General features: G+C 42.6%; 1 protein-coding gene across 1 annotated transcript in view; it reads right to left on the bottom strand.

Moving 5' to 3' along the window:
- adgra1b (adhesion G protein-coupled receptor A1b) overlaps positions 1-26,317 on the bottom strand; it is a gene marked incomplete at both ends in the record, with an annotated part of 253,321 nt that overhangs the window by 191,466 nt on the left and 35,538 nt on the right. Inside the window, 4 exons of the mRNA XM_080740224.1 lie at positions 1,349-1,512; positions 1,968-2,039; positions 2,213-2,284; positions 6,101-6,172. Coding sequence (XP_080596350.1) covers positions 1,349-1,512; positions 1,968-2,039; positions 2,213-2,284; positions 6,101-6,172 — 380 coding nt within the window. The remainder of the gene's footprint in view (positions 1-1,348; positions 1,513-1,967; positions 2,040-2,212; positions 2,285-6,100; positions 6,173-26,317) is intronic.

The raw sequence follows: 26,317 nt of genomic DNA, 5'->3' as shown, positions 1-26,317 counted from the left end.
TTTTTCAATAGTTAAAGAATAAAATAATAATACACTATAATGTGTACCCGTTCTAAATGGGTTAAAAGAAAATGACATTTCACAAGATGAAATCTGTTTGTTCAAGTGACACAAAACAGACAGATATACCATGATCCCCCCATGGTGCTGGGAGAGCCCTCCGGGACCCCTGGGGAGAGCCAGATTCCCCTGAGGGGCTTCAGCTGACAGGTGACATTGTCTCTCTGCAGTAGCTACAGCTACCGTACCACCTAGAACAGGGGTCTTCAACTTTTTCGTGCCAAGGACCGCTTAGCTGAGAGAGATGAAGCAGGGACCCCCTCTACATGTTGTATAAATGCGTGATGCCGATTTTCATAGATTTCATAGATAGATTCGCAAACTTGTTTGACAGCACTGTCATCAGTCTGTTAGATTTGTGTTTTTTTTTTCAGACTTTTAAATCCCGGTTACTTACTAAATTTGATCTTTCACTCTGTACTTTTTTACCTCTACACCGAACCTATTTAACGCGAGGCGTTGAGAGCTTGTAGATCGTCTATTTTTGGCAAAAGTTCTCCTCAGAATAGGGATGTGAGGGTTCAAATTGTTCATTTAAAACAATGATCCTATCACAAAGATTTGGTGGCCCCCCTGTAGTAACTCTGAGGACCCCCTAGGGGTCCCGGACTCCCTGTTGAAGACCCCTGACCTAGAAGGTACATGACACAGTGCATTTACACACAGATGCACACACATGTGCACACGCACACACACGCACGCACTCGCACACACACACACACACACACACACACACACACACACACACACACACACACACACACACACACACACACACACACACACACACACACACACACACACACACACACACACACACACAGGGAAAATGTCTTCCTTTGTTTATAATGCAGATTCAAAGTTTGATCGTAAACAATTAAGCCATGATGATCATGCTCCAAAACAGCAATTTCATAGAAAATAGAAAATAGTTGTGCCTTGTATGAAGTGAATGCCTAAACCTACTGTCCATACACAGACCTGCTTCTAATACTGATTGGTGACCACAAAGTAATTTGTTTTATTCATGTTTCCATACACTATTCCCCTGAAAAAACAAACACACGCACATGTAGGCTACACGTACACACACACGCACGCACGCACGCGCACGCACACGCGCACACGCACACGCACACACACACACACACACACACACACACACACACGCGCGCGCGACCACATGTTAACTCACCAAACCAAACACGGCACCACATCGGACATGCACATTGCGCACCCTCTGAGTCATTCCCACACCCCAAGTTAAGTGGTGATGGTGCATCCTTACCACATCTGAGCTGGTGTTCTCGGAGGTTGTGGAGGTCCAGGCCGTGGAGGTGGGTGGGGTACACGCACACCGTGTCGTTCCCAATGCGGACGGCGTTGGCCCGGGCCCAGCGGAGCAGCCACTCCAGCTGACAGTCACAGAACAGGGTGTCGGTGCTGAAGTGCCTGGTGGACAGTGGTGGTGGAAAACCGGATTCTGGTCACAAACTGTGTGCGTCAGTGGTGGAAATGTTTTACTTAAGTAAAAGTATCAAATACTGCAATACAGAAATACTCTGTTACAAGTAAAAGTCTAGAATTCAAAATGTACTTATAAAGCGCCAAAGGTAAAAGTACAAAATGTTTGAAAATAGCAGTGTACAAGCTCACAACGTGTCGCGATCCGACTTGTTGTGAGCTTGTAGATCTGCTATTTTCAAATAGCCTAGGTATAAAATAGGGCTAAAGTGGATTCATGTATGTTTTATAATATAATCATTTATACCTGCAAAGTAACTACATTTTTCAAAAGATTATAGTGGAGTAAAAGTACAATATTTGTATCTGAGATGTACAGTAGTGGAGTAGAAGTGTGTGCGTGTTCGTGTGTGCGTGTGTGTGTTTATCTCTTTTGGTCTTACAGCACTCGGAGTACCACAAGGTGTGTGAACAATCCTGCGGTCAGCGTGGAAAAGATATTTCCAGATAATATCCTGCCAGAGAGGGAAATAAATAAATAAACAGACAGTCTCACAAGAACTAAAGCCACGTCATCTTGTGATGCATTGCTGAATTGCTGTTTCATCTCAAATAAGCAGAATATTTTCATACAAAGACCAAATTGAGCATACAGCCGTTGAGTGTTTTCAATTTAGGGATTACTCACAATTTGGAGAGGCTGCCAAGATCTAGAAACATTTCAGGGGAGAGGCAGCCGATCCTGTTGTTGGATAGGTCCCTATAAGGACAAAACAGGCAAACAGATTTATAGTTTAGAGATAAAGGCACTTTGTCAGACCTATTGTTTTATATTGATATAGGAGGAGAGTTGGACTAGCAAACAGCGTGACAAACTGGAAACTAATCCTTTCTGCCATGAAAATATGCGTGTGTGCGTGTGTCTGCCCATGTGTGCGTGCTATGCATTCTTATGTATATTCCCAATAGTCTAATTCAAATATATAGAGTTTGAAGATGAACTAAATGCCCAGGTTTAGCTTGAACACACCTGCTTCGTTTATTGAAAAAAAAAATGCATTCACGGTGAAGAAGACACCCACAGAATCTTGGGGCGCGTTCGAAAATACAGCACTTAGCACACTGGCCAATAGTACAAACGAATACGTGAGTGGAGTGCGCTCCGTGTGGGCATTTTCGAACGCGCCCTTGCTTTCACACGAGGCGCGCCCATTTAAGGATGGCCCACACCTCATAAAGTCATGGCCTGATTCAGAGCCTCTATAGCTGGGAAGGCCTGTTTTAGATCGAGGGTTAACCTCCACCACGTCAGTATGTTAAAGGAGCTATAGTCAACTTTTTCTTGAAAAACAGATGCTAAAATAAAAATAATGTTTCGAAAATATTTTATAAAAAAATAAGCTTCATATATTTGTTTCTATTCAAAGATGACCACAAAAAGTGTAAAATAATTATAAAATAATAATTTTGGCCATTGTCAGACCGACACTTTGTTTACATTCTAGTCTATAGACTAGGATGTAAACAAAGTGTCGGCCCTACAATGAAAAAGTTGACTATAGCTCCTTTAAGAGCCTTTAAATGAGCGGACTCATTGACAGTCAAGACAGTAGAACGTAAAGTGCATTATACAACTGGTAGTTCCGATGAAGCAATCTGATTGGTTGAAATGGCTCTCTAGAGTCTCTACCAGTGCAGTTTATGAGCACTACTGCACTGTCTAATCAAACAAAGAAATCAGCTGTGCTGGTTGTGAAAAGAGCTGAAGCTATATATATGAATATCTTAATTGCAATGAAATTTAGTTGACGTGTTTGTATAATCGCAATATTACACATGAGGGTCTGCCTTATCATGGTTATTTGCACTTCATCCCTGCCTACGGAACTTGCCTTTGGCTCGTTCCTGCAGCAAGTCTGGTGTGCAAATAACCGTGATAATGCACACCCTCTCGTGTAATATTGTTAAATATCACAGAAGTGGCTCTACTATACACATCACATACAGTACCAACTGACGAAAGTGGTCTTATTTGCTCTTCAAGTTGTTCTGAAAGATGTCATTCAAACAGTCCCAAGTTAATTCATCTATTGCAGTCTCTTGGTAGTCAACCCTGATCTTTAGTAAAGTTTTAGCTCTCACATACCGTAACAATAACTGTTAGCTCGTTTGCACAAGCACACATACTGTACAGTACTGTACATACGGTACATGTGCACAAATGTGGAGGTTTTCTCCATGCGAGTGGCTGAGTGCCGTCCCGTCCGTGGCAGTGTGCCCTTGCGCTCTGTAATTAAAGAGCTGCTTTGCTGGAGCAGCTGTGGGAAAATAAGCAGAGCACTCCAGTAATCACCGGTTGGGGAGCACTTAAATTAGCACTCGGCTGCTCCCAGTGCCTGGCACACGCGCCCTGAATCAGCCCCGCTAACTTGCCGGCAGGATGGCTGGCCGGCTGCATCTCCCCACCAGCCCAGAAACCCCGCTATCAGCGTGCAATCATGTCAGTCACTCTGCGGGGCACACGTCTCAAAATTAGAAAATCAGAGAACGCATCCAAAAAAGTAAATCGCCGTTGTCGGGGCAGAAACCTCGTATCTCCAAGTTTCAAATTTGTACATTCTTTCGCAAAGTAAAGCCCTGCTTCACCATCAAGGCTGTCGCACAAAAGTAGTGAAAACAGCAGATCTAAAAGCACACACACACGTTGTGTGCTTGTAGATCGGCTGTTTTTTCGCTAGTTTAAATCGTTTTTAAAATGATGAATACAAAACAAACGGTTTTGGAGATACAAGGTTTCCACCCGACAACGATGAAATGTAGCTTGCCACATGCTACTCAATTAACCACTGTTCCAAGCCAAGTCAAGATTTTTGTGCATCTTCCAAGATCAACTCTCTATGTGCATGTGTGTTCATTATGTGCACGTGTGCGTTGTGTGCATGTGTACTACTGTATGGATTGTGTGCATGTCTGTGCATTATGCACGTGAGCTCTTTTGTCTTCAGGGAGGTAAAAAATTAGGAACCTTTTGCCAATAGACCTTTTCACACACATGGTCAACATACTGCCATTTTAGTTGTTGTTTTTTATCACCATTGCCAGCAGTGTTAACAACCCATTTAGAACGGGTACACATTATTGTGTATCATTATTTTATGCTTTAACTATTGAAAAATAGCAGATATACAAGCTCACAGCGCGGCACCGCGCTGCGAGCTTGTAGATCTATTTTTTGAAAAATCTTGAAAATTTGGATTTTGACCCGATTCTTTAAGTTATGTGAAAAGGACATAACTGGTGCTCAGTTCGTCTGTTCTTGAGAGACTACTATGTCAGTGGTTCTCATACTTTTTCTTTTTTTGAAGGACCCCCAAAATGATATTTATTTGGCCACGGACCCCCATCTCAACATATTTAGTTCCAGGGACCACCCAGAAGCAAAATTTGAGTTACAAACGTTCGCTTTGAAAATATATATATTCAAAGATTTGCACACGTTTTCACGACTTTTTCAAAAATAGCAGATCTACAAGCGCTGTGAGCTTGTATATCTGCTATTTTTCAATGGTTAAAGCATTCAATAATTCTAGGCCTAAATGGGTTAAGAAACCAACTTTTTGTCACCTCCAATTCTGTCTGTAATCACTTATTCTGGCATATCTTTCTGTTCCTGTTTTCAGACGACTGCTTGGCTATGAAATGTAATTTGCTCATAGCCCAGAGGAATTATTGTTAGAATTGTCTAGCCAGTTAGTATTTTGTTACCATTGCACAAAATACTTTCATCATTGTTATCTGACAACAGGAACCGAAAGATATGCCACCTGTAATACATATTAAAACTAAACTACAGGCGGCCATAGCTTAGAAACTAGACCATGGGTCTTCAACAGGGGGTCTGGGACCCCTAGGGGGTCCTCAGAGTTACTACAGGGGGGGGGCCTCCAAATCTTTGTGTGATAGAAACCTTTTTTCTCCTTTTTTATATTAACCACTTGAACTCTAGTGTCCACTGTCCATATTTTGAGAACTGTAGCCAAAAATAACCGATCTACAAGCTCACAACGCCTTGCAGCACGAGGTGTTGTGAGCTTGTTGTATTGTTGTAGAGCTTGTAGAGCTATTTTCGGCAAAGAGGTTTGGTGTAGAGGGGAAAAAAGAGCACACTAACTAAGTACAGAGTGAAAGGTCAAGTTTATTACGTATTGACGGTTCAATTGGTTAAATCAGAAAAATGAATCCAAAATACACTGATGATTGTGCTGTCAAACGATTAAACTATATGGAATCTATGAAAAGGTTCTGGGGTCCCTGCTTCATCTCTCTCTCAACTAAGGGGTCCTTGGCCTGAAAATGTTGAAAACTAGACAGTGGAGTGGAGTAATCAGAAAGTCATCGTCCGCCACCAGGCCACCTAGTAAAAAGTGTCCCTGACCATAACTCTTAACCCTTAAAATCTGTTCCCAACCAAGTTGAACGGGAAGTAGGGTGACCATGTTATTTGCTAAAAGTGGGGCTTTAACATGTAAGCCTTTAGATGATGTCCAAGAGAAGGCCATTACCACAAAATACTCACAGTCTCTTCAGCGCCAGAAGACCACGGAAAGCCCCAGGCTCCACTGTACTTATCAAATTATTCTTCAGATCCCTGGAGGAGATGGGAGAGAGAAACAGACCATGATAGAGAGAAAAGAGAGACGGAAATAGGAAAGTGAGAAAGAAAGAAAGCAGGAAAAAGAAAGAAAGAAAGAAAGAAAGAAAGAAAGAAAGAAAGGGGGAGAGCAGTCAATCATAAGTATTCATCTATCTATATCTTCCTTCCTTTTTTCTCTCTCCATCATAGCAAACGTGGTAAAGTGTTGGTTATCTATTCGCTGTGAGATGGAATTCACTGAACCAGTCACTAAAAGCTGAGTATGAAACTGAGATGCAAACACAGGCGCCCCAAAGAAATGTTATTAATTCAAAGCGCGTATGAGGGCCTTTCTATCATTGACAGACTACAGTACAGTTGAGTTGACAGGGGCAGGGAATAAAATAGTTTTCCCCGTGTTTCAAGCCAACGGAGCGAGGTTAGGGAAGCAAATAGCTGTAGTGGAATTTCCAGTAAGTAAGTTGGTAATGATTTATGTGCCAATTTACGGTATACTTAGGGACCTTTTTTTCCTGTTCACATCTCGTTATGGAAACGGAGCGATTGTAAGTTCAGCAGAGGGAATAACACATATCGGTAGACATAACATGCTTGGGAGGAACACCTGCTAGCTGGACAGAACCCTCCATTTCCTGCATGGCAAGACACCACATCCAGCCAGTGGTGTAAAGCAGTGGTTCTCAACCTGTGGGTCGGGACCCCCAAGGGGGGTCACCCACATTATTTTGGGGGGTCCCCAGATGATTAACTTAATGTGTAACGTTGTTTTCTCACTCAACAGTAATCAAACCAACATAACATACTGTAGCGTTTATGTGTATAGAGGGCAGGCCTATATGCAAGTCTCTAAGGTGTCAATTTAAGGACTTTTTCTAAAATTACATATTAAACATTGGCCAAATTGTCAAATATTAGAGGCAGAAATTGTGAAAATAGCAGATCTACATGCTCACAACGCCTCGAGCATGTAGATCTGCTATTTTCACAATAGAGTCATGATATAAAAATGTAATGCCTCAACTCTTAGTGCTTGTAGGGTGGGGGGTCCCAAGTTGAAATATGATTATTTTGGGGGTCGCAGCCTGAAAAGGTTGAGAACCACTCGTGTAAAGTAACTGAGTACATTGACTTAAGTACTGTCCAATTTTGAGGTATTTATACTTTATTGGAGTATTTCCAATTTTCTATCATTTTACTTCTGCTCAAGTTCTATTGTACAAATATTTGAAAACCTCAGTACTAGTTACTTTGCAGATATTAAATTATAATATTAAAAACATACATTAACCAATTTAGCCCAATTTTATACCTAGGCTATTTGAAAATAGCCGAAGCTCACAACGCGTCGTTTTGAGCTTGTAGATCTGCTATTTTCAAACATTTTTGTACTTTTACTTTTGGTACTAGTACATTTTTATGCCAATACCTTCGTACTTTTACTCAAGTACATTTTGAATTCCAGACTAAACCCTCTCCACACACAACGCGCACGCACACGCGCACACACACACACACACACACACACACACACACACACACACACACACACACACACACACACACACACACACACACACACACACACACACACACACACACACACACACACACACACACACACACACACACACACACACACACACGCTATCTACTAAAAATGGATCTCAGAAAAATCTCATTTCTGGTTTTCTCTGCAGGCCAAAGAAAACTTCCTCAGATTGTGTCCCCGGTTTCCTTTGACTCTGGTCTGCTGGGGCTGTGATGAGAATCAGAAGGAGTATAAGCACTCTGTCCAAATGTTTGCAGCAACAATACAGTACAACTCAGCCATCTCAGCCCGAGCCCATTTGCTCTCCGGGCTACACAGTCGCACGGGCCAAATCAGGGCCAGCCAAAAGAAACAATATGAGACCAATAGGACTATCAGCACCATAGCCTTTTATTCCCCCAAAGTGAGCATTAAAGAAACACTAGAGCTCTTTTTATTCGCAAAGAGGGACTTCTTGGTGTTGAAAATGATCTCTTTTAGCTCAACTGAGAGGAAGCCAAATAATTCCCAATGGTATAAACAGTCCAAACCTTATGAATTTAGGACCATGCGATCACAGAATAAATTAAATAAAAAGATTTTACTGTGCATGCAATATTTCCTCTTGAGAGCATCTACTATTTATTTCACGACGTTTAGATCTAAAGAAAGCCACGACACTGGTTGTTTCGCTGCAACTGCGGCTAATTTGGTCGATGTTAAGCATTTGCTACAGACAGAAGATGAGTCGTCGTTACGGGCAGATAAATGACTGCTGTCCATGTTTAATGATCTGTGTCTTGTGTTAAATAGTTTGACCCCGCAGTTAAAACATACTTTGTCAGCGCAGTTTGAACTCCCCAACACACCCCCCTTTACCTAGGTCAGTGGTTCTCAACCTGTGGGTCGGAGCCCTCTGGTTGGCCATGCGGAAGATGCAGATGGGCCCCCCAAAATATTTACAAAACACTAGGTTTTAATAATATATATATTAAATAATAAAACCCTTAAGAAAATGTTTTCATTGTGATACGGATGAATAGAGACTTAAAGTATACTAGTTGGTTCCATTGATCCAAGCCAGAACAGAGTGGATTGTTAAAATAAACCTGTGGGAATGTACTGTACTGCCGAGTATACATTTATTACATTTAATTTAAGTGTTTACCACTTAAACTCTACAGTATATTTCATTGACCGGAGTCCCCCAGGGGTCTATACTAGGACTAGGTCCCCATCTTTTTTCTCTCTGCAGTCTGCACCAAATATTTTTCTGCTTCATTCACATTTCACCTCACACATTCACTTGCACACAGCCGCAAGAATATACACACAGGTCGACAGTACGTACTGCGTACTACATTTTCAGACATAGTGGCATGGCATAGTAGGTTTTCACATTCTTGGCCCTTTCCTCCATCTGTTCCTTGAAAGAATGTCCCCTCAGTGTTTAAGGTTCAACCTCAACACCTGGACTCACAGACTAGATTGGACTGTTCTGCTGACTTTCATGATCGGTATCGCTAGCTAATACGACTTCCCTTCATATTTCCTTTTGCAATCCTCCATTCGTGCAGGAACGTGACTTGAGGCCTCAGAAGGCGGCCGGAGGTGGTCGTTTTTGACTGACTGACCGACTGACCTCGCAGTCTCAATGCGGCTCCGAATGCGTTCTTCCACTTTGTGTCCTGCTCTCGTCCAATGCTAAGTCTTTGATCATGTACTGTACAGTACACTGTATACTATAAAAGAGTAGGTGGATGTCAAATGGTCCTCTGTCTCGCCTGCAGCACCTCCCTTTCATCCTGAACTGTCGAGCCGCTCTCAGGGGTGTCGCACCAAATTCTGGGCCCTGGGTACAAGGATTCACTGCGGGCCCCCCATGTTCTTCATAGGGGGAACTGGGAACGCATTATTACGCATTGTTTTGTGCTTTAACTATTGAAAACATAGCAGATATACAAGCTCACAGCGTGGCACCGAGTGCCGTGCTCCAAGCTTGTAGATTTGCCATTTTTGAAAAATCTTGAACAGTATATTTCAAATCAAAGATTTTTTTTAAAAAAACCTATGTTTCTATGTCAGTGGTGCTCAAACTTTTTCATGTGAAGGACTCTCAAAATGATATGTATTTGGCAACGGACCCCCATCTCAAAATATTTTGTTCCAGGGACCCCCCCCCCCCCCCCAGAAGCAAAATTTTAGTTACAAATGTTCGCTTAAAAAATTAATTAGGCAAAATTTACACCAATTTTCACAACTTTTCAAAAATAGCGGATCTACAAGCTCGCAACACGGCACTCGGTGCCATGCTGTGAGCTTGTATATCTGCTATTTTTCAATAGCTAAAGTATAAAATAATTAGGCCCCCTCCACCTTGGGCCCTGGTAACTCAGTCCCACTCCCCCCCCACCATTGTGACGCCCCTGTCCTGAACTGTCGAGCTGCTCTACTGCAGTGATGTTGGCTCTGGAGCCTCTGGATTAGCTTAAAGCCAGGCTGAACTTTGGTATAACCTTGGGTTGTACCGCCTAGGCATGATGTAACAGCAAGTAATCTTTATCATCTTTATTTGTGGCTTCTGTGCTCTGTGTGGTTAACTGTAAGTATAGCAATTCCATCCAAATCATAATTTTAAGCAGATTCTGCCAATAATATATTGATAATTATATAAAACATAATCCTGGTTTGTAATTTCTGGGCAGTGAAATTGCTGTATTGATCTTACACTTGACAGAAGTTCTCTTGCGCAACCAAAATCGATGGGTCACCGATCCAATAACCTCGCCACACCAGGCTTTCTGGGGGAAAGCCTGGTGATCGTTTACAACGGGCAGTTTGATCCGGTCCAGGCGGAAACCACAAGCAGAAGAAGCGGCGTTGCTTTGTTTTGTTTCCCCCCTATTAAAATGCTCGAGTAGCCTATAGTGTATTCTTGCCAGTCGCTACGAGTTGGACTAAAAGATGCATATACCAAACAACATTTCCAAAAGCAAAACTACGCCGCACAAGGGGTTTATTACGTAAGCCCTAAAAGTATGTCCTTGAGTGCAGGGGAATAATTTTGGGTTAAAACTGTTTCCGGTTTGATAGTTCCGGCCAAAGTGTAGTCCGTCTAAGACTACAACATGACGTAAAGTGGTTTCCGCTCCAAACCGGATCAAACCCCGAAAAGTGAAGGGACCCTAGGCTACCAATCCAATAATCTGAATTCCCAGAAGTTCTTTTTTTCGCCACTAGGGGGGCGAGAAGAACTTCTGGGCAGAAAGCATTATATCTCTGGGCCCGAAGTCAACCCAGCACAGAATCTGAGTAGCAGGAAGTTGCACAAGTATGGGTAACCCGAGGAAAAGATGGGAGTAGGTTAACCATGTCTCAAAATGCCCACGTATCGAGGCAAATCCTCCAAGACTACCGATCCAATAACGTTGTAACTTGTGACACGAGCGATGACACTGCCTCCAGTGGTGAAATTAGACAGGGAAAAAAAAGAATAGGACCCCTTAAAGGAGTGGCGACACCGGCCGAAATTTAACATTATGATACAGTAGGTCACGTGGTGTTTCTTCAAACAGTCTGAAAAGGAGGCGGGGCCGTATCAGTTAGTAGTGAATGTATACTTCGTCCGTCGTGCGGTGCCGCGCAATGTATACTTCGTCCGTCGTGCGGTGCCGCGCACAACGTGATGATGCCTTGTTGGTAGCGTGTAGCCCCGCCGGCTAGCGCTGCACCGCACGGCTATTTGCGAGAGCTATTGTGCGTGTACACACACACGCACGAACGCACGCACGCACGCGCGAAAGCACACACACAGGCTACACACACACAGAGTGTATGAGCCACGGAGGCACGGACCTCCTCTGCAGAGGAGATCGCTGGACCCTCGTTCTACCGTACGCTTGCTCCGGTGGCCGACAAAACCGTATCGTAGACGGGGAGAAGCGTGTTGACCCTCGTACACATTTTTTGACACCTTTTTAGAACTGATAGTTTTAAAGTTGGTTTAGAAAGTCGGAAACACACCTCGGACAGCTTTTTTTGGGGCAGTTTCACAAGACAATGATATGGATACTCGACTCCGCGAGTCTCCGCCCCTCCCCCCATATTATCCCAATCAAATTAATTTATTTCAGTTACTGTACAGAAAGTACTACTTTCAGTACAGTAACTACAATAAATTAATTTGATTGGGTCATTTAACATGGGGGTACATGACATCATTAAAAAAATTGGCTAATTTGATAGCCATAATTAGCTGTTTTGGCCGTGTCACGCCCCCTTTAATTAGACAATGGCACAATCTGCTTCTAATTACCTTTGTGACTGAAAAACATGCTAATTAGTTAAATCAGTTGTAGTGTTTGGTTGCAATGAACACTCGCAAAGCCTTACACCCTTAATGATTGGAGACGATTGATTCAGCACAGTCAGCACTTCTCCCAAGTTAGTACAGGCCTATTTGAATGGTCTCTAAAGGCCCATTCCCACTGGGCCAGATAAAAGATATCTGGAGATATTTCTCCAGATATTTTTCCATGCAAAGTGGATGGTAGATGCAGATAAAAAAAAGTCTACCACAGATATTTGCCACAGATACTTTTATCTGTGGCAAATATTTGTTTTATCTGTATCTACCATCCACTTTGCATGGAAAAATATCTGGAGAAATATCTCCAGATATCTGTTATCTGGCCCAGTGGGAATGGGCCTTAAGTGACTTATTCTATATTCATTTCGGCTTAGTCCATTGGCATTTTATGGTCAAGAAATGTGCTCCAAATGCACAAACAAAACACAATCTAGAAACAAGAGAAGGGGTGGGTGTGCTATTACTATAATGTATAAAAATGTTAGTTTTATAAATAGAATATTTTGTATTTATTTGGTTGGACTTGGACCACAGGAGCCAGCCTGAGCTAACGTCTAACACAGTGGTTCTCAACATGTGGGTTGGGACCCCCAGGGGGGTCGCCAAATTATTTTGGGGGGTCCCCCCACTTTGTATACTGTAACACTTTGTGTTATACAAAGTGCTCATCAGGGTGGGGGGTCCTCAGTTAAAATGTGATTATTTTGGGGGTCACAGCCTGAAAAGGTTGAGAACCACTGGTCTAACATCTCTGATAGTCACTCGCTGCCTTATGAAGTTACAGCATATGAAAGCCAGCTGGCCAAACAACAAATGAGCCAAGAGCAACCGTCCCTCCTAGTGCCGGGCCTTAACTCTATCAACGCTTTGAACGTTCCCGTTCGCCCCATTTTTCCCGGTGGCGCAATGCCAATTGTACGTTCTTTGGCTCGTTCTTTTGTACCTTGGTTTGATGTCTGTAAACTGATGAGGGGTTGCGCGGGTGTGTACCGTTGAAACAGCTCCTGTAAAAGTACTCTCAAAAACCCACTGGACGTTAGCATCAATGGAGTAACAAACCATGTGATTTCCTCTGGATCTATTGCTCTGTAGCGACTGCGCTGCCTTGACGAACGAGAGCCTACTGAGACCATTTTCACATTAATTCTTGCATGAGGCTGCCCTCTACTGTTGGTAGAGCCACGGTACACCTCTTTAAGGAGAAAATTAAAAAATAATAATGAAAAAAAAAATACATCTTTGTCTATAACATCGCAAAGGTAAGGTGCATTTGCTGGCACAAAACCCAATAATAAATAACAACATCTGGCAGGGAAAAAGTTAAGGAGCGACAATGCTCATTTCGTACAAATCAGTCTAAAAGCACCACATTTTGCACAGATGTAGCCCAGGGCTTGCTCTAATGATTTAGCTAGGGTGCCCGAGCCGACGACCTTCGGGGTCGCCACAGCGGCCAAATCAAGTTGGGCCCCCATTGATGCGAGGAGGGAATCTATCACAGGTTTGGGTAAAACGTTCACGCCCCTCGTCCCTGCTTCACCAACAGGCTCGCTATGAGGTGAAGGGAAAAACCTTCCGTCAAGCCCGTCTCTGCAGACAGCACACAGCGGGTCGCGTTTAAATAAAAACGGAGACACTTCTTTGGTAAATAAAACTCTAGGAATAATGTGCGATTGTATCATTTAATTCTGTAAATAATTATGTTATTCTGCCAAAGCCAAAATAATTGTAATTGTTGTGTATTGTGAGCAATTGTCCCTCCACATTCTTACAGTCCATGAGTTAAAAAGTGATTCAGTACCCTTAAGGTGCGGCTGGAAAATGTCCATTGTGTTGTGATCACTTTTGCAGTGATTCTGTATTTAAGTGGTAACCATTCATTTGTTTAAACTAGATGCAGGCAACAGCATGTTTCAAATCTGTGTGTTTTATATATTTTTGCATACTTGCATTCAACTGGTTTAAAATAAACAAAATAAATAGGTAAACATTTCATGTCAAATTTGTTGTTGTTGAGGACAGGTGGTCCAAAGTGAATGCCTACTGTACAGTTATGGTAATGAGTCGAAACTCCCATAGCTGCTGTCACAACAGATCAATCCTATACACTCTACACACCTTGCCTCCCCATGTTTCGGCATTCCTCTGAATCAGAATTCAGACAGGTGGGATTTGCCTGACAAACAGACTGGGCAATCACAGCAACTTATTTGAAAGTATGCCTCTCTAATTACCCTGACTGTTAGTCTACACTCTACAGTAACTGACTTTATCCTGGTGTTATGCCAGGTTTGCCAGCCATATCTCACCCATGTGCTGCTGCTCAAATATAGGAAAAAACAAACTGCAAGCAATGTACAACCATTATTTAACTCAGATTTACATTGTGTTGTTAGAATGATTGGCAGGGGGGCAGAGAAAGGCAGGATGGAGGTTCACCAGAATAAAGAAGTCTTCCTGTTTCCTGAGAGTCTCTCTCTCACACTCACACACACACACACACACACACACACACACACACACACACACACACACACACACACACACACACACACACACACACACACACACACACACACACACACACACACACACACACACACACACACACACACCACAGCACAGTTTTACTCAAAAGACACACATACAAACAAAAATGACAGCTTGCTACAGTACCTTGGGGAACAAACTGGCCCTATCCAGCCCATACAGCTGGGGAACCTCAAATGAGATAAATGTTTAAACAATAACCATTTTCCTCTCCTCGGGTCCTGTGTGTGTGTTTGAAGAACGCGAAGGAGAGTGGAGCATAAACTCCACCATTTGTGGTTCATGTTTGAAAAGCTACTGAAGTGGCTCCCAATTAATTCCCCTGCGCTGTACTGTATATCTCCCACTGCTCAAGTTCTCCCGGGCCTTGTGACCCGGACTATGTCAGAGCGCTCACCGTGTGACACTAATGGCTGGATTCATCGTCCAGGGTTTGGCTGCTCACGCCTGATTTATACTTGCACCAAAAAATAGCTTATCTACAAGCTCACAAAGCATTGTAGCGGGAACCATTGTGAGGTCATTGCAATTAAGTATAAATCTGGGTTTAGTTTAGAGCAGGGGTCTTCAATGTTTTCAGGCCAAGGACCCCTTAGTTGAGAGAAAGATGAAGCAGGGACCACCACAACCTTTTCATAGATATAGTTTCATTATTTGACAGCACAATCATTAGTGTATTTTGGATTCATGTCCATTTGTATTTTTCAGATATTTAACTACTTGAATAAACTATATTATAAATATAGAATAAATATAGAAATAACTATACCGGTATACTATATTTAAGGACCTTTCACTCTGTCTGCTCTTTTTTCCCCTCTACACCAAACCTTTCGGCTATAGCCAAAAATAGCCAATCTACAAGCTCTGCAATCTGCTATTTTTGGCTAAAGTTCTCAGGATATGGACGCTAGGATTCAAGTGGTTTATATAAAAAAGGAGAACATTTTCTATCACACAAAGATTTGGAGGACCCCCTGTAGTAACTCTAAGGACCCCCTAGGGGTCCCGGACCCCCTGTTGAAGACCCTTGGTTTAGAGCGTAGGGGTGCACACGTGCGCACACACTCACGCGCACACACACACACTCTCTCACACACACACACACACACACACACACACACACACACACACACACACACACACACACACACACACACACACACACACACACACACACACACACACACACACACACACACACACACACACACACACACACACACACACCAGGGGACATTGGCTGGACCACACACGTTTCAGGCACAGTGTAGTCTGCCTGACAGAAAGAAGCATTTGTTCATAAATCTCACTCAACAAACTGCTGATGTTATTATTATTATTATTATCAAAGTACCGCATTCGACACAACGCCGTCTTCGACGTGAAGCACATGAGCAAATAAAGCTGGAAGAAAAATACTGCAGTTGCTTGAGGTCAAAACTGCAACGTGACCTGCACTGAAATTGAGATTCATGTAAAGGCCTTTTAACCACTTTAACGCTGTATACACTACAGTACTGTACTTGTTGACCAGAGTCCCCCAGGGATATATACCAGTGCTTCTCAACCTGTGGGTCAGGACCCAAATGACTTAATGTGCAACATTGTTTTCAATCTCAACAGTAAAGAAACCAACATAAAGTTTAAGTGTATAGACTCTATACACTTAAACTTTATGTTGATTTCTATAGAGGGTATATCTGCACATTTCTAAAGTGATCATTTAAGGACTTTTTAATATCTCTAAAATGACAAATTGGCCAAATTGGCAAATATTCGAGACCGAAATTGTGAAAATAGCAGATCTACATGCCCACAACGGCTCGCGTTGCGAGGCGTTGTGAGCATGTAGATCTGCTATTTTCACAATAGAACCGTGTTATACAAAATGTATACTGCCTCAACTCTTAGTGATCGTCAGGGTGGAGGGGGGGTTAAAATATGATTATCTTTGGGGTCACAGCCTGAAAAGGTTGAGAACCACTGATATATACTACACCAAATCCTCTTTAGCCTTTGCTTTGCGACGTGTTGTTATTTTTGCCAATTTGTTATTATATTATTTATGTTATTATTATATTATTATTATTATTATATATACAGTATGTACAGTAATGAAATGAGAATTTGACATGCCCTGTTCATTCATATTGTGTGTGACTTCTACTACATTTTTTCCATTGCTGTTTAATTTGTTGATGGTAAATGCACTGTATGCCCCGTAAACAAGAGGAATCTTGTTGTTTTGTGGACGGCAGCCAAGTCCCACAGTGTGTCAGAGGACGAATATCCAGGTCAGAGCAGTGAGAGCAGGCCACACACACACACACACACACACACACACACACACACACACACACACACACACACACACACACACACACACACACACACACACACACACACACACACACACACACACACACACACACACACACACACACACACACACACACACACACACACACACACGTACGTGGGGGGAGAGAGAGAGAGAGAGGAGGAAGTGAAAGAAAGGATAGGACAGGACAGAACAGTGGACCGTGCCCACCGAGTAGCCTAGAATGCAACAAGAGAGCAAGAATTACAGAGACAATCACTGCAAAGACATAGATATAAACTAGGGCAGAGAGAGAGAGAGAGAGAGAGAGATGGAGAGAGAGAGAGAGAGAGAGAGAGAGAGAGAGAGAGAGAGAGAGAGAGAGAGACAGAGACAGAGAGAGACACAGAGACAGAGACAGAGAGACAGAGACAGAAGGACAAACAGAAACACAGACAGAAAGACAAAGAGACACAGATACAGAGAGATGGGGATGTGAATGAAGACAGACAAGAACAACGATTTAGAGAGAGAGAGAGAGAGAGAGAGAGAGAGAGAGAGAGAGAGAGAGAGAGAGAGAGAGAGAGAGAGAGAGAGAGAGAGAGACACTGGGAGATAGTGAAGGAAGGAAGGGAAGAGACTAATGAGTAGATTGAGCAGTCTGAGATGGTGAGAAAAGGCCAGAGTGTGACAGACGGAATCAACTCCTGCTCTCCCCTTCCTCGCAGTGTCACAGGCGACAATCCACCTTATCACTGTGCAACCAATCCTCCCTTTACCCCTCTGATCTCAACCTACCCAACACCAGTGGTGGGAAAAAGTACTCACATGTTTTACTTAAGTAATGTAAACGTATCGATACTGCAATATAGAAATGCTCTGTTACAAGTCAAAGTCCGGAATTCAAAAGGTACTGTGCGATGTGACGCGTTGTGAGCTTGTAGATCGGCTATTTTCAAATAGCTTACAGTAGGTATAAAATAGGGCTAATGTTCTTAATGTATGTTTTATAATATTATATGTTTTATTTGCACTGTAACTAATAACTCAAGTTTTCAAAACATTATAGTGGAGTAGAAGTACAATATTTGGATCAGAGATGTAGTGGAGTAGAAGTAAAAGTACTGGAAATTGGAAGAATACTCAAGTAAAGTACAAATACCTCAAAATTGTACTTAAGTACAGTAATTAAGTAAATGTACCTAGTTACTTTACACCACTGCTTAGCTGTGCACCGATGTCGCTTATTGTGGGCTCGCCTGAAAGGCGAGAACACTATGTTATCTTCATTATTTATACATACCGAGTTCCGTCGCAGACAGTACAAAGGCAGGGCCATCAGCCAATGAGGTGCAATTGAGTTGCGGAAAAACATCTGGGAGTGGTGGTAGCTGGAGTATTGTTTGAGCTTCACATGACAGTTAGCACGCTGTCACGTTGGCAACCATACTTGCAACTGAGGTGCCAACGAGCCAAAGGGTAGATCTTTGTGCGTATACATGGTGTTACATGCGAGCCCACACTGTTTCGTAGGAACAGTATTTCTAGTTGGAAATAGACATTCTACAAGCTCACCACTTTGAGGGAATGTCTCATAAGACACTGCAAATGGGACCAAAATAATGCTCATTGTGAAGGATAACCACCTACTGTTGGATTGTAAAATAAATATGCTTTGAAATGCCATTCACGGTGGGAGGGGTCGTCGCCAGACAGCATGGTCCAATTAAACAGCTATGTGTATGCGTAGTGACAGACAGGCTTGTCGCTATAGCGCTGCCAAAGCATTGGAAAGGAAAGGGCTTCACTTTGTAGTGACTGCGTTATGGAGGCGTCAGCGAAGTGCTGCGGGATCTAGTGGTTAGACGAATTAACAATTTGTCTTCCCAAGCGAGATGTACTGCATAATCACACAGCCCACTGGAAATGGTCAACACTCGCAAATGTAAAAGAGACGGGTTGATATTTTGTTTATAAATATTTAGGGCATGCTTAGAAATCAGTTTAAGTCATCCACCGCGTTTAAAGAGTGGAGTCTCAGCGCCACCCGAGCCTCCACAATCTGTTTCCCTTCTGGTGGCGGCGATTAAGCATTTCTTAAGATACTGCCGGAGCAGTGCAATTTATTCCTGGCAGCTTGATGAGCGATGTTTAGAATGCTTTAGCGGGACGTGAAGCTGTGATTTTCTAGAAACTTGTGGAGGAACGCAAAGGAAGGGGAGAAGAAGATGATACTTATTTGCCAATGCAATGCACCTTGACTGGAATATTCAAAAACACAGTCACACACAGTCATACAAGTATGTATCTTTTCATAGGGTAAAATTTTATAAAACGCACAGACTGACTATTAGGTCATAGTTTTTCAACGTGTTGTAGGCCTACAGTAGCTTGTAGAGCTATTTCCGCAGGACACTGTCGTAAAATGAAGTATAAAATAGGGAATTCATTTATGAAAAAAAACATACAAAGATGAAATATTATGGAGATACAAGGCTTCTGCCCGACAGCAACAATATACGATCCTAGCTAGTTCAGAACCACTGATCCTTTGCTCAATGCAAATCACTCCTGTCAGAGAACAAAAAGGTCAAGGACCAAGTGAGATTCCTCCGATATGATTCGTAGGATTTTATTTTGTTTTATTTGAAACAAGACAAGAGAACAACTTCAAGTTAAAATGCATACCAACGATCAATCACTGGCTATCGCTATAGGGATTTTATTTTGTTTTATTTGAAACAAGACAAGAGAACAACTTCAAGTTAGAATGCATACCAACGATCAATCACTGGCTATAGATATATTCCAGTTGAATTGTTGAACTGTATCATTTTCCACCATCCACCATTGAAGGAGTAGTTATCTCTCTCTCTCTCTCTCTCTCTCTCTCTCTCTCTCTCTCTCTCTTTCTTTTTTGGGAGTCACTGAAAAGCACACTTGATGAATAGCCTCGAGCACCAGAGCCCTGACATCAGAGCAGCACTAAAGGGAAAAAGAAGGGGAGGTCTTTGTCTCCTTCGTTGCTCCCAAGGGTGTCGCACCAAATTCTGGGCCCTGGTGCTTTAACTATTGAAAAATAGCAGATGTACAAGCTCACAGCACGGCACCGAGTGCCTTTGAATATTTTCTTTTAAAACTATGTTTCTACGTCAGTGGTGCTCAAACCTTTTCATGTGAAGGACCCCCAAAATGATATGTACATATATTACATTTTTCTACAACCTCGCAGTGCCACGCTCTGAGCTTGTATATCTGCTATTTTTCAATAGCTAAAGTATAAAATAATTAAGGCCCCCTCCACCTTGGGCCCTAGTAACTCAGTCCCACTATCCCCCCCTTGTGACGCCCCTGGTTTCTCCCATCTCACTCAGTAAATCAACCACGATCATGTTGCTCACACGGAACAGCTTGATTTATACTCGAGAACTGATTTATACAGCATATATTAGGGCTGCAAATATTGATTATCTCCTTACCAATTATTCTATTGATTGCTTTTTTCGATTAATCGAATAACCGAGAAGCAATGTGGCTCACCTGGTAGACCCCATGGCCAGTCATTTGGGATCAATATAAGTAGGAAAAAAGGCTATATGGTATTTTAGTCTGGACTTGTCCTTTCAAGACCAGCTAAAATGAAAAATATGTTTTTCACAGTTTTCGATCAAATCCTTGGCAGAGCCTGTGAGCAAAGCGGAGTGGTAGCAAAGCACAGAGTAGAGTGGGCAGATTCTGAATTGCGCGGGGAGCACATTTTTAGAAAGTCCGAAGGTCGCAGTTTTGTATGTAAAACGGCACATCATGTCTCCGTCCGTCCGTCCGTACACGGACGTCTGTCCGTGTACGCCTTTTAACGGTCTATGGGTTTGCCACTCTGACATTACGCTCATCACTGTGATGTTAGGGGAACCACACTAACAGAATCCCTTTTATGTCCATATATGGGAATCCCTGATGTCATCAATATTAAACCCATATCTAACAGGACTTCATATGGGAATGCCCATATATGGAGGCCACATACCACAATAACAGAATCCAGATGGCCAAGACAGCCCATATCTGTGCTGCTGGTTCTACAGACAGGGATCTCCATGTAATCTATGTTTGATGTCATATGTCATAGACTTTCACATAACGAATAACCGAGTAAGCATGTTTGGGGTCTCAGAGCATATCTCCATATACAGTAAATGAATCTCCATATGTTACCAGGGGTCTCCATATACTGTATGGGTAACTGGTCCGATATACATCACTGGCCAGATGGCCAAGACATGGCGCGACCTCACCTTGTCGCCCTGAGGCGTCTTACTAGTTAATCTAAACTCAGGAAACTCTGGCCTCGGCATGCAGAGACATCGGGAAAAACTCAGGTAACTCGGGCCTTGGCAATCAATGGACAGGACTAGGACTAGAATGCCTAGGTAAAAAGGTAACTTGGATGCATGGCGTGAGTTTTTCAACTTCGTTGCTATTCATGGTGGATAATTCACCCACATAATGGGTTCATAGGGGTACTCTGGCATCCCTAGTCTCTACACTGATTATGTAGGGAATGCATCGGTGTCAAAAGAACGCACTGTGTTCCAATTGGATTCGGACACAGGCTTCCAAATGGCAGCAAAAAACACAACACACTGCTTTTTTTCTTTGCTGCAGAGCGGATGGACAAATCAAGGTGAGCGACGGTGCGGGTCACAGAGGAGCAGCGGGGAATTCCCATGAACTCGTGAGGGATATAATTAACAATTGATTAAGTCCATTTCTTTTGTCAAAAGTCTCTAAAAGTTCAATCTTAATTACTTACTGGGCACTACAGGGCTACTGATACTCTGTTCTGAATCTAATTCAAGATGAAGGCCAGACGGTGCATCACAAGTGTTCTAATTTTAAACTTAAAGAGTACAAATAAAATGTGTATTTGAACATTTGAGGTGAGAATGCAACATAAATGAGCTTCGGCACTGCCTCTCTCTATGCCTCACAGTGTGCAGATGCTGACACAAAGCAGTGCCATTGCATTTCCATCCTATAGCTGAGACTGTGATTAGCTGAGACACAACCAGCCTCTGTTACTAGGAAATTTTCCGAGTTACAGGAAACAAAAGTCTTATGCACACCTGATCGGCTCAGAGACGGGTGCATAGGCAGGGATCAACGTACAGAAAAAAACCCTAAATGACCCGCACACCGTCTGCACAAAATGAACACTTGTATTATTCAAGCAACGTTTCGGTCACCTAGATCTTCTTCAGGCATCTGCACTAGGAAATTTCACAAAATTCACAAAAACACCATTGCAGCTGCATGGAAGCCAACCCGGGTTTGAATCCAATCTCTCTTCTGTAATTTCCTGTCTATCAAATCAGAAAATGCATTTTCAGGTTGGGATACCAATTTATCCAATCAGGATCCAATCACCAGTCCATTACACAAATTGTAATTAGACAGTAATTGGTCACTTTTTAAAAACTTTGGACATTAAGGACAGTTTGGAAATTGGTCTATAGTTCATGAAGAGAAGAGGATCGAGACTGTGTCTTCAAAATGGGGTGAACTAAAGCATGTTTAAAAGAGGATGGGACAGAACCAGAGACTATGGTTAATTATGGTGAGGATGCTGGACCGACTGTTTCAATTACCTCTTTTAGCAGATGCAGGATGAGGATTTCATGTGTGATATGGTTTTGGTTCTGACAGGTTTGTAGGTTCAAATTGATGTAGAGGCGCTGGAATGGTGGGAGAGATTAAGTGTTATTAGTGGTGTATGGAATCTGGAGGCGAATATTTACCACTTTACTGATGAAGAATGATGGTGGTTCTTCACATTTTTCTGATGATAATTCTAGTTGATGAGTGGTCGGGGATTTAGTGACAGTTGAGTTGATTACTGAGAACAGGGTACTTTAGGGTTATTTATTGCTGTTTTCTGTAATAATATCCGAGCAGAATTGGAATTTGGCATTTATGACACCCTGCTGGTAAGTTTTCATGAGTTGTTTTAGTTTAATAAGGAAATGAAGGAATCAGGGTGTTTAGTAATCTTACAATTTTTGCTTCTCTGCGTTTTCTCTTGACTGACTGGGTGTCCTCATTGAGCCACGGATTTGGGTTGTATTTTGGGATTCTAGTTTTGAATGGTGCAACAGAGTCCAGATTGTTAGGCAGTTAAAACTGTCAACCATGGGGCACCCGCTGGCCTACTGGTCCAGGCGCATACCACTTAGGCATTGTCACATAGGCATGGATGCCTGGCGGCGTTGCCGGTTCAATTCCTGATCCGGACAACCTTTGCCGTAGCAATAAAGGCCCAAAAACAAATCTTTAAAAAAAAAACCCTGTCAACCGTGACATCGATATCAGTATTATCAGTAAGCTGCCCAGAGGAACATGAAAATGGCCGGGGAAGGGGGGGTATTGTGGTCATAGGCTTTGTGGTCAGTCACACCGACATCAATTAAATCATCCAGGATGTAGGATAAATAACCTAAAACTGGAAGTAATGACACAAATAAATGAGAAGACCAAATTAGAAATGGAACACTATAACATTGAAGCTAATTGGTTGAAACTGATGAAGATGTATCTTCTGTTTATTAAAGAGCTGGGGAGACAGGGAGACCACTGTTACTGAACAGCACTGATTACAATCAGAATGATATATATATATATATATATATATATATATGTTACAGTATGTTTGGGTAACTCAGGACGGTAAGAGTAAGAGCGCTTGTTTTGTCGTTCACCACACACTAATCACCACCAGATGGCGACGACAGCCCATAGACAGCCATTCACTAGTGCAGGCGCTGACGTCACTCGTTTGCGACTCTCTTTCTTTATTTACTAGCCTAGCTGGGCGGTGTTTAGCCATTAGCTTAGCCATTAGCTTAGCCATTAGCTTACTATGAGCGTTTATCGTGGGCTTGCCCAGGCCTTATGGCCTGGGCATAAATATAACGATTGCATTCACCACGGCTTCGTAACTCGCAACTGCGGCGCTTCGTAACTGCGGCGCTCGGGGGCGAAGAGCAGGACCAAGGTCCGCTGGCCTTCGCGCCGCTTGCAATGTCGTGGACAATCGAGCGGCTCCGCCTGGATGACGTTGTTGTGGGCGACCGCTTGTTCCACCCCGTGCGGCACCACGAGTGCTCCGTTTCTCGACCGTCCTGTTTCTCTAACAAACCGTGACATATATATGAAATACCACACTCTTAACAATGAACATCAGTAATAACACAACCGATTTGCAATTTAGAATTTCATCATCTAACACCATTATTTTCTAAGCAGTTTGTTTAGAAACAAATTCATATTGCCTGACATGCATGTCCCATACGTGTTGAGTGGCATATTGACTTTGCATATAAATTAAGTCTTAAATTGTGCCTGTTCCTCTGTAATCAATACACAGTTTCTCAAATGACTCAATTACATTCTGGACCCTCTCCTTTTTCAGCTGCCCCCTGATGATAACCTCTTGACCCTTGACCCTTTGAGGATAACCTCCCTTTTGCTAACTCCATGTTGTTCAGATTGTGTCTGTACTCCACCTTTAGTGTTCGTTTAAACATTCGAGTGCACAAATGTAAGCAACTAGATCCTTACAGGTCCATTTGGTTACCTTCGTACATTCTCTGAGTTAAATGAACACTCTCGATTTCAAAGTGTAAATTCTTATGCGCCACCAGCCAGATGATCTGTCCTTCAGCAATCTGCCACACCCTCATCAATCACCTTGCAAAGGAGACACGCACCTCAGGAAGACTGAGTAAGCGTCGCCTCGTCTGTGGGAGTGAAGGCGAGCAGACTGCCAGCATTTCCTCTTTTTTTTAGGACAACTCCTCACACATCTGACAACATGCACCACTCCCAGAATGAGCAATTGCGGACGCCACACACAGAATTCTGATACGCACACGGCGATAAAAGCAGAGAGGTGGGAGGCGATTCAGTCTGTCCAGGTGTGCAATCCTCCTCCACTCCTCCCAGACCAGAGAGATGAATAAATTCTGGTCAAAAGGACAAACAATAGGCCCGCTGTTCTCAATTAATAACTCCTTAGGCAGTCAGGCGAGAATAAAGCTAGCGTCACACCTGGAGCTCCAAACTATAAATGATGACTGGGGAGATGTATCGTCGCTCAGGCACACAATGCACTCTCCTTCTTCACCACAATGACACCTCTTGCACACAGTAGTGATGTGTCAGCTGATTTCTGAAGATTAGAACTCCAATATATACAGTATACTGTTGGCACTGCCTCATTCAGGTAGGAGACTGTAGAGCAGTGGTTCTCAACCTGTGGGTCGGGACCCCCAGGGGTTCCCCAAATTATTTTGGGGCGTCCCCAGATGATTAACTTAATGTGCAACATTGTTTTCTCACTCAACTGTAAACACACCAACATACAGTTTAAGTGTATAGAGGGTTTATGCACATTTCTAAAGTGACAATTGAAGGACTTTTTGATACCTCTGAAATTACAAATTAAATATTGGTCAAATTGTCAAAAGTTGAAATTGTGAAAATAGCCGATCTACAGTACATGGCATGCTCACAACGCCTCGCGTTGCGAGCATGTAGATATAGTATTTTCACAATAGAACAGTGTTATACAAAATGTAATGCCTCAACTCTTAGTGCTCATCGGGGTGGAGGGGTCCCCAATTAAAATATGATTATTTTGGGGGTCGCGGCCTGAAAAGGTTGAGAACCACTGCTGTAGAGAGACGGGACCCTGAAGGCAGAGAGAGAGAGGGGAGACGGTGGTGGGAGCCGGATTCGAACCCGGTTGGTTGCTCGCAACTCACAAGGAGACAAGTGCAGCAACAGGTTATAATAATTAACTGATTTATTAGATTGTCATTCCTGTCAATCATTTCATGGTGGGAGCAGACTCATTTTATTGATGCATATCAATAAAATACATTTTCAATTACATTAATGGAATTAATAAAGATAAAGCTATCTTTATTGTCATTATCATGCATGTGAAAGAGGTTCCTACACTGACCATGCCGTCCTCCGTCCCACTGTGTCTTTGCCTTCAAGTTCTCACAATTCTGTCCTGTCATTCATTCATTCATATATTCATGCATGCACATACCGGTACATACATATGATACAAACATACATACATACCGGTAAATGAGGTATCAACATGCGAGGTATAAATATCGACGAAGGCGGCTTGAAATGAGTTATTGGTTTGTGTGTCAAATGAACTAACATACCCACTATGCATGCACGTAGCACATGCAAAAAAGCAGTCCATCTGTAACCAGGTGTGGTTATTTCAATAAAACCATTGTTTTAAAGTGGAAATACTGTAAGGCATTTCATTTCTTTATTCTATGT

This window comes from Nannobrachium achirus (assembly GCF_963921795.1).
Source record: "Nannobrachium achirus genome assembly, chromosome: 13".
NCBI lineage: Eukaryota > Metazoa > Chordata > Actinopteri > Myctophiformes > Myctophidae > Nannobrachium > Nannobrachium achirus.
Note: the sequence above shows the minus strand (reverse complement) of the source record. Positions and strands in the feature narration are given on the sequence as shown.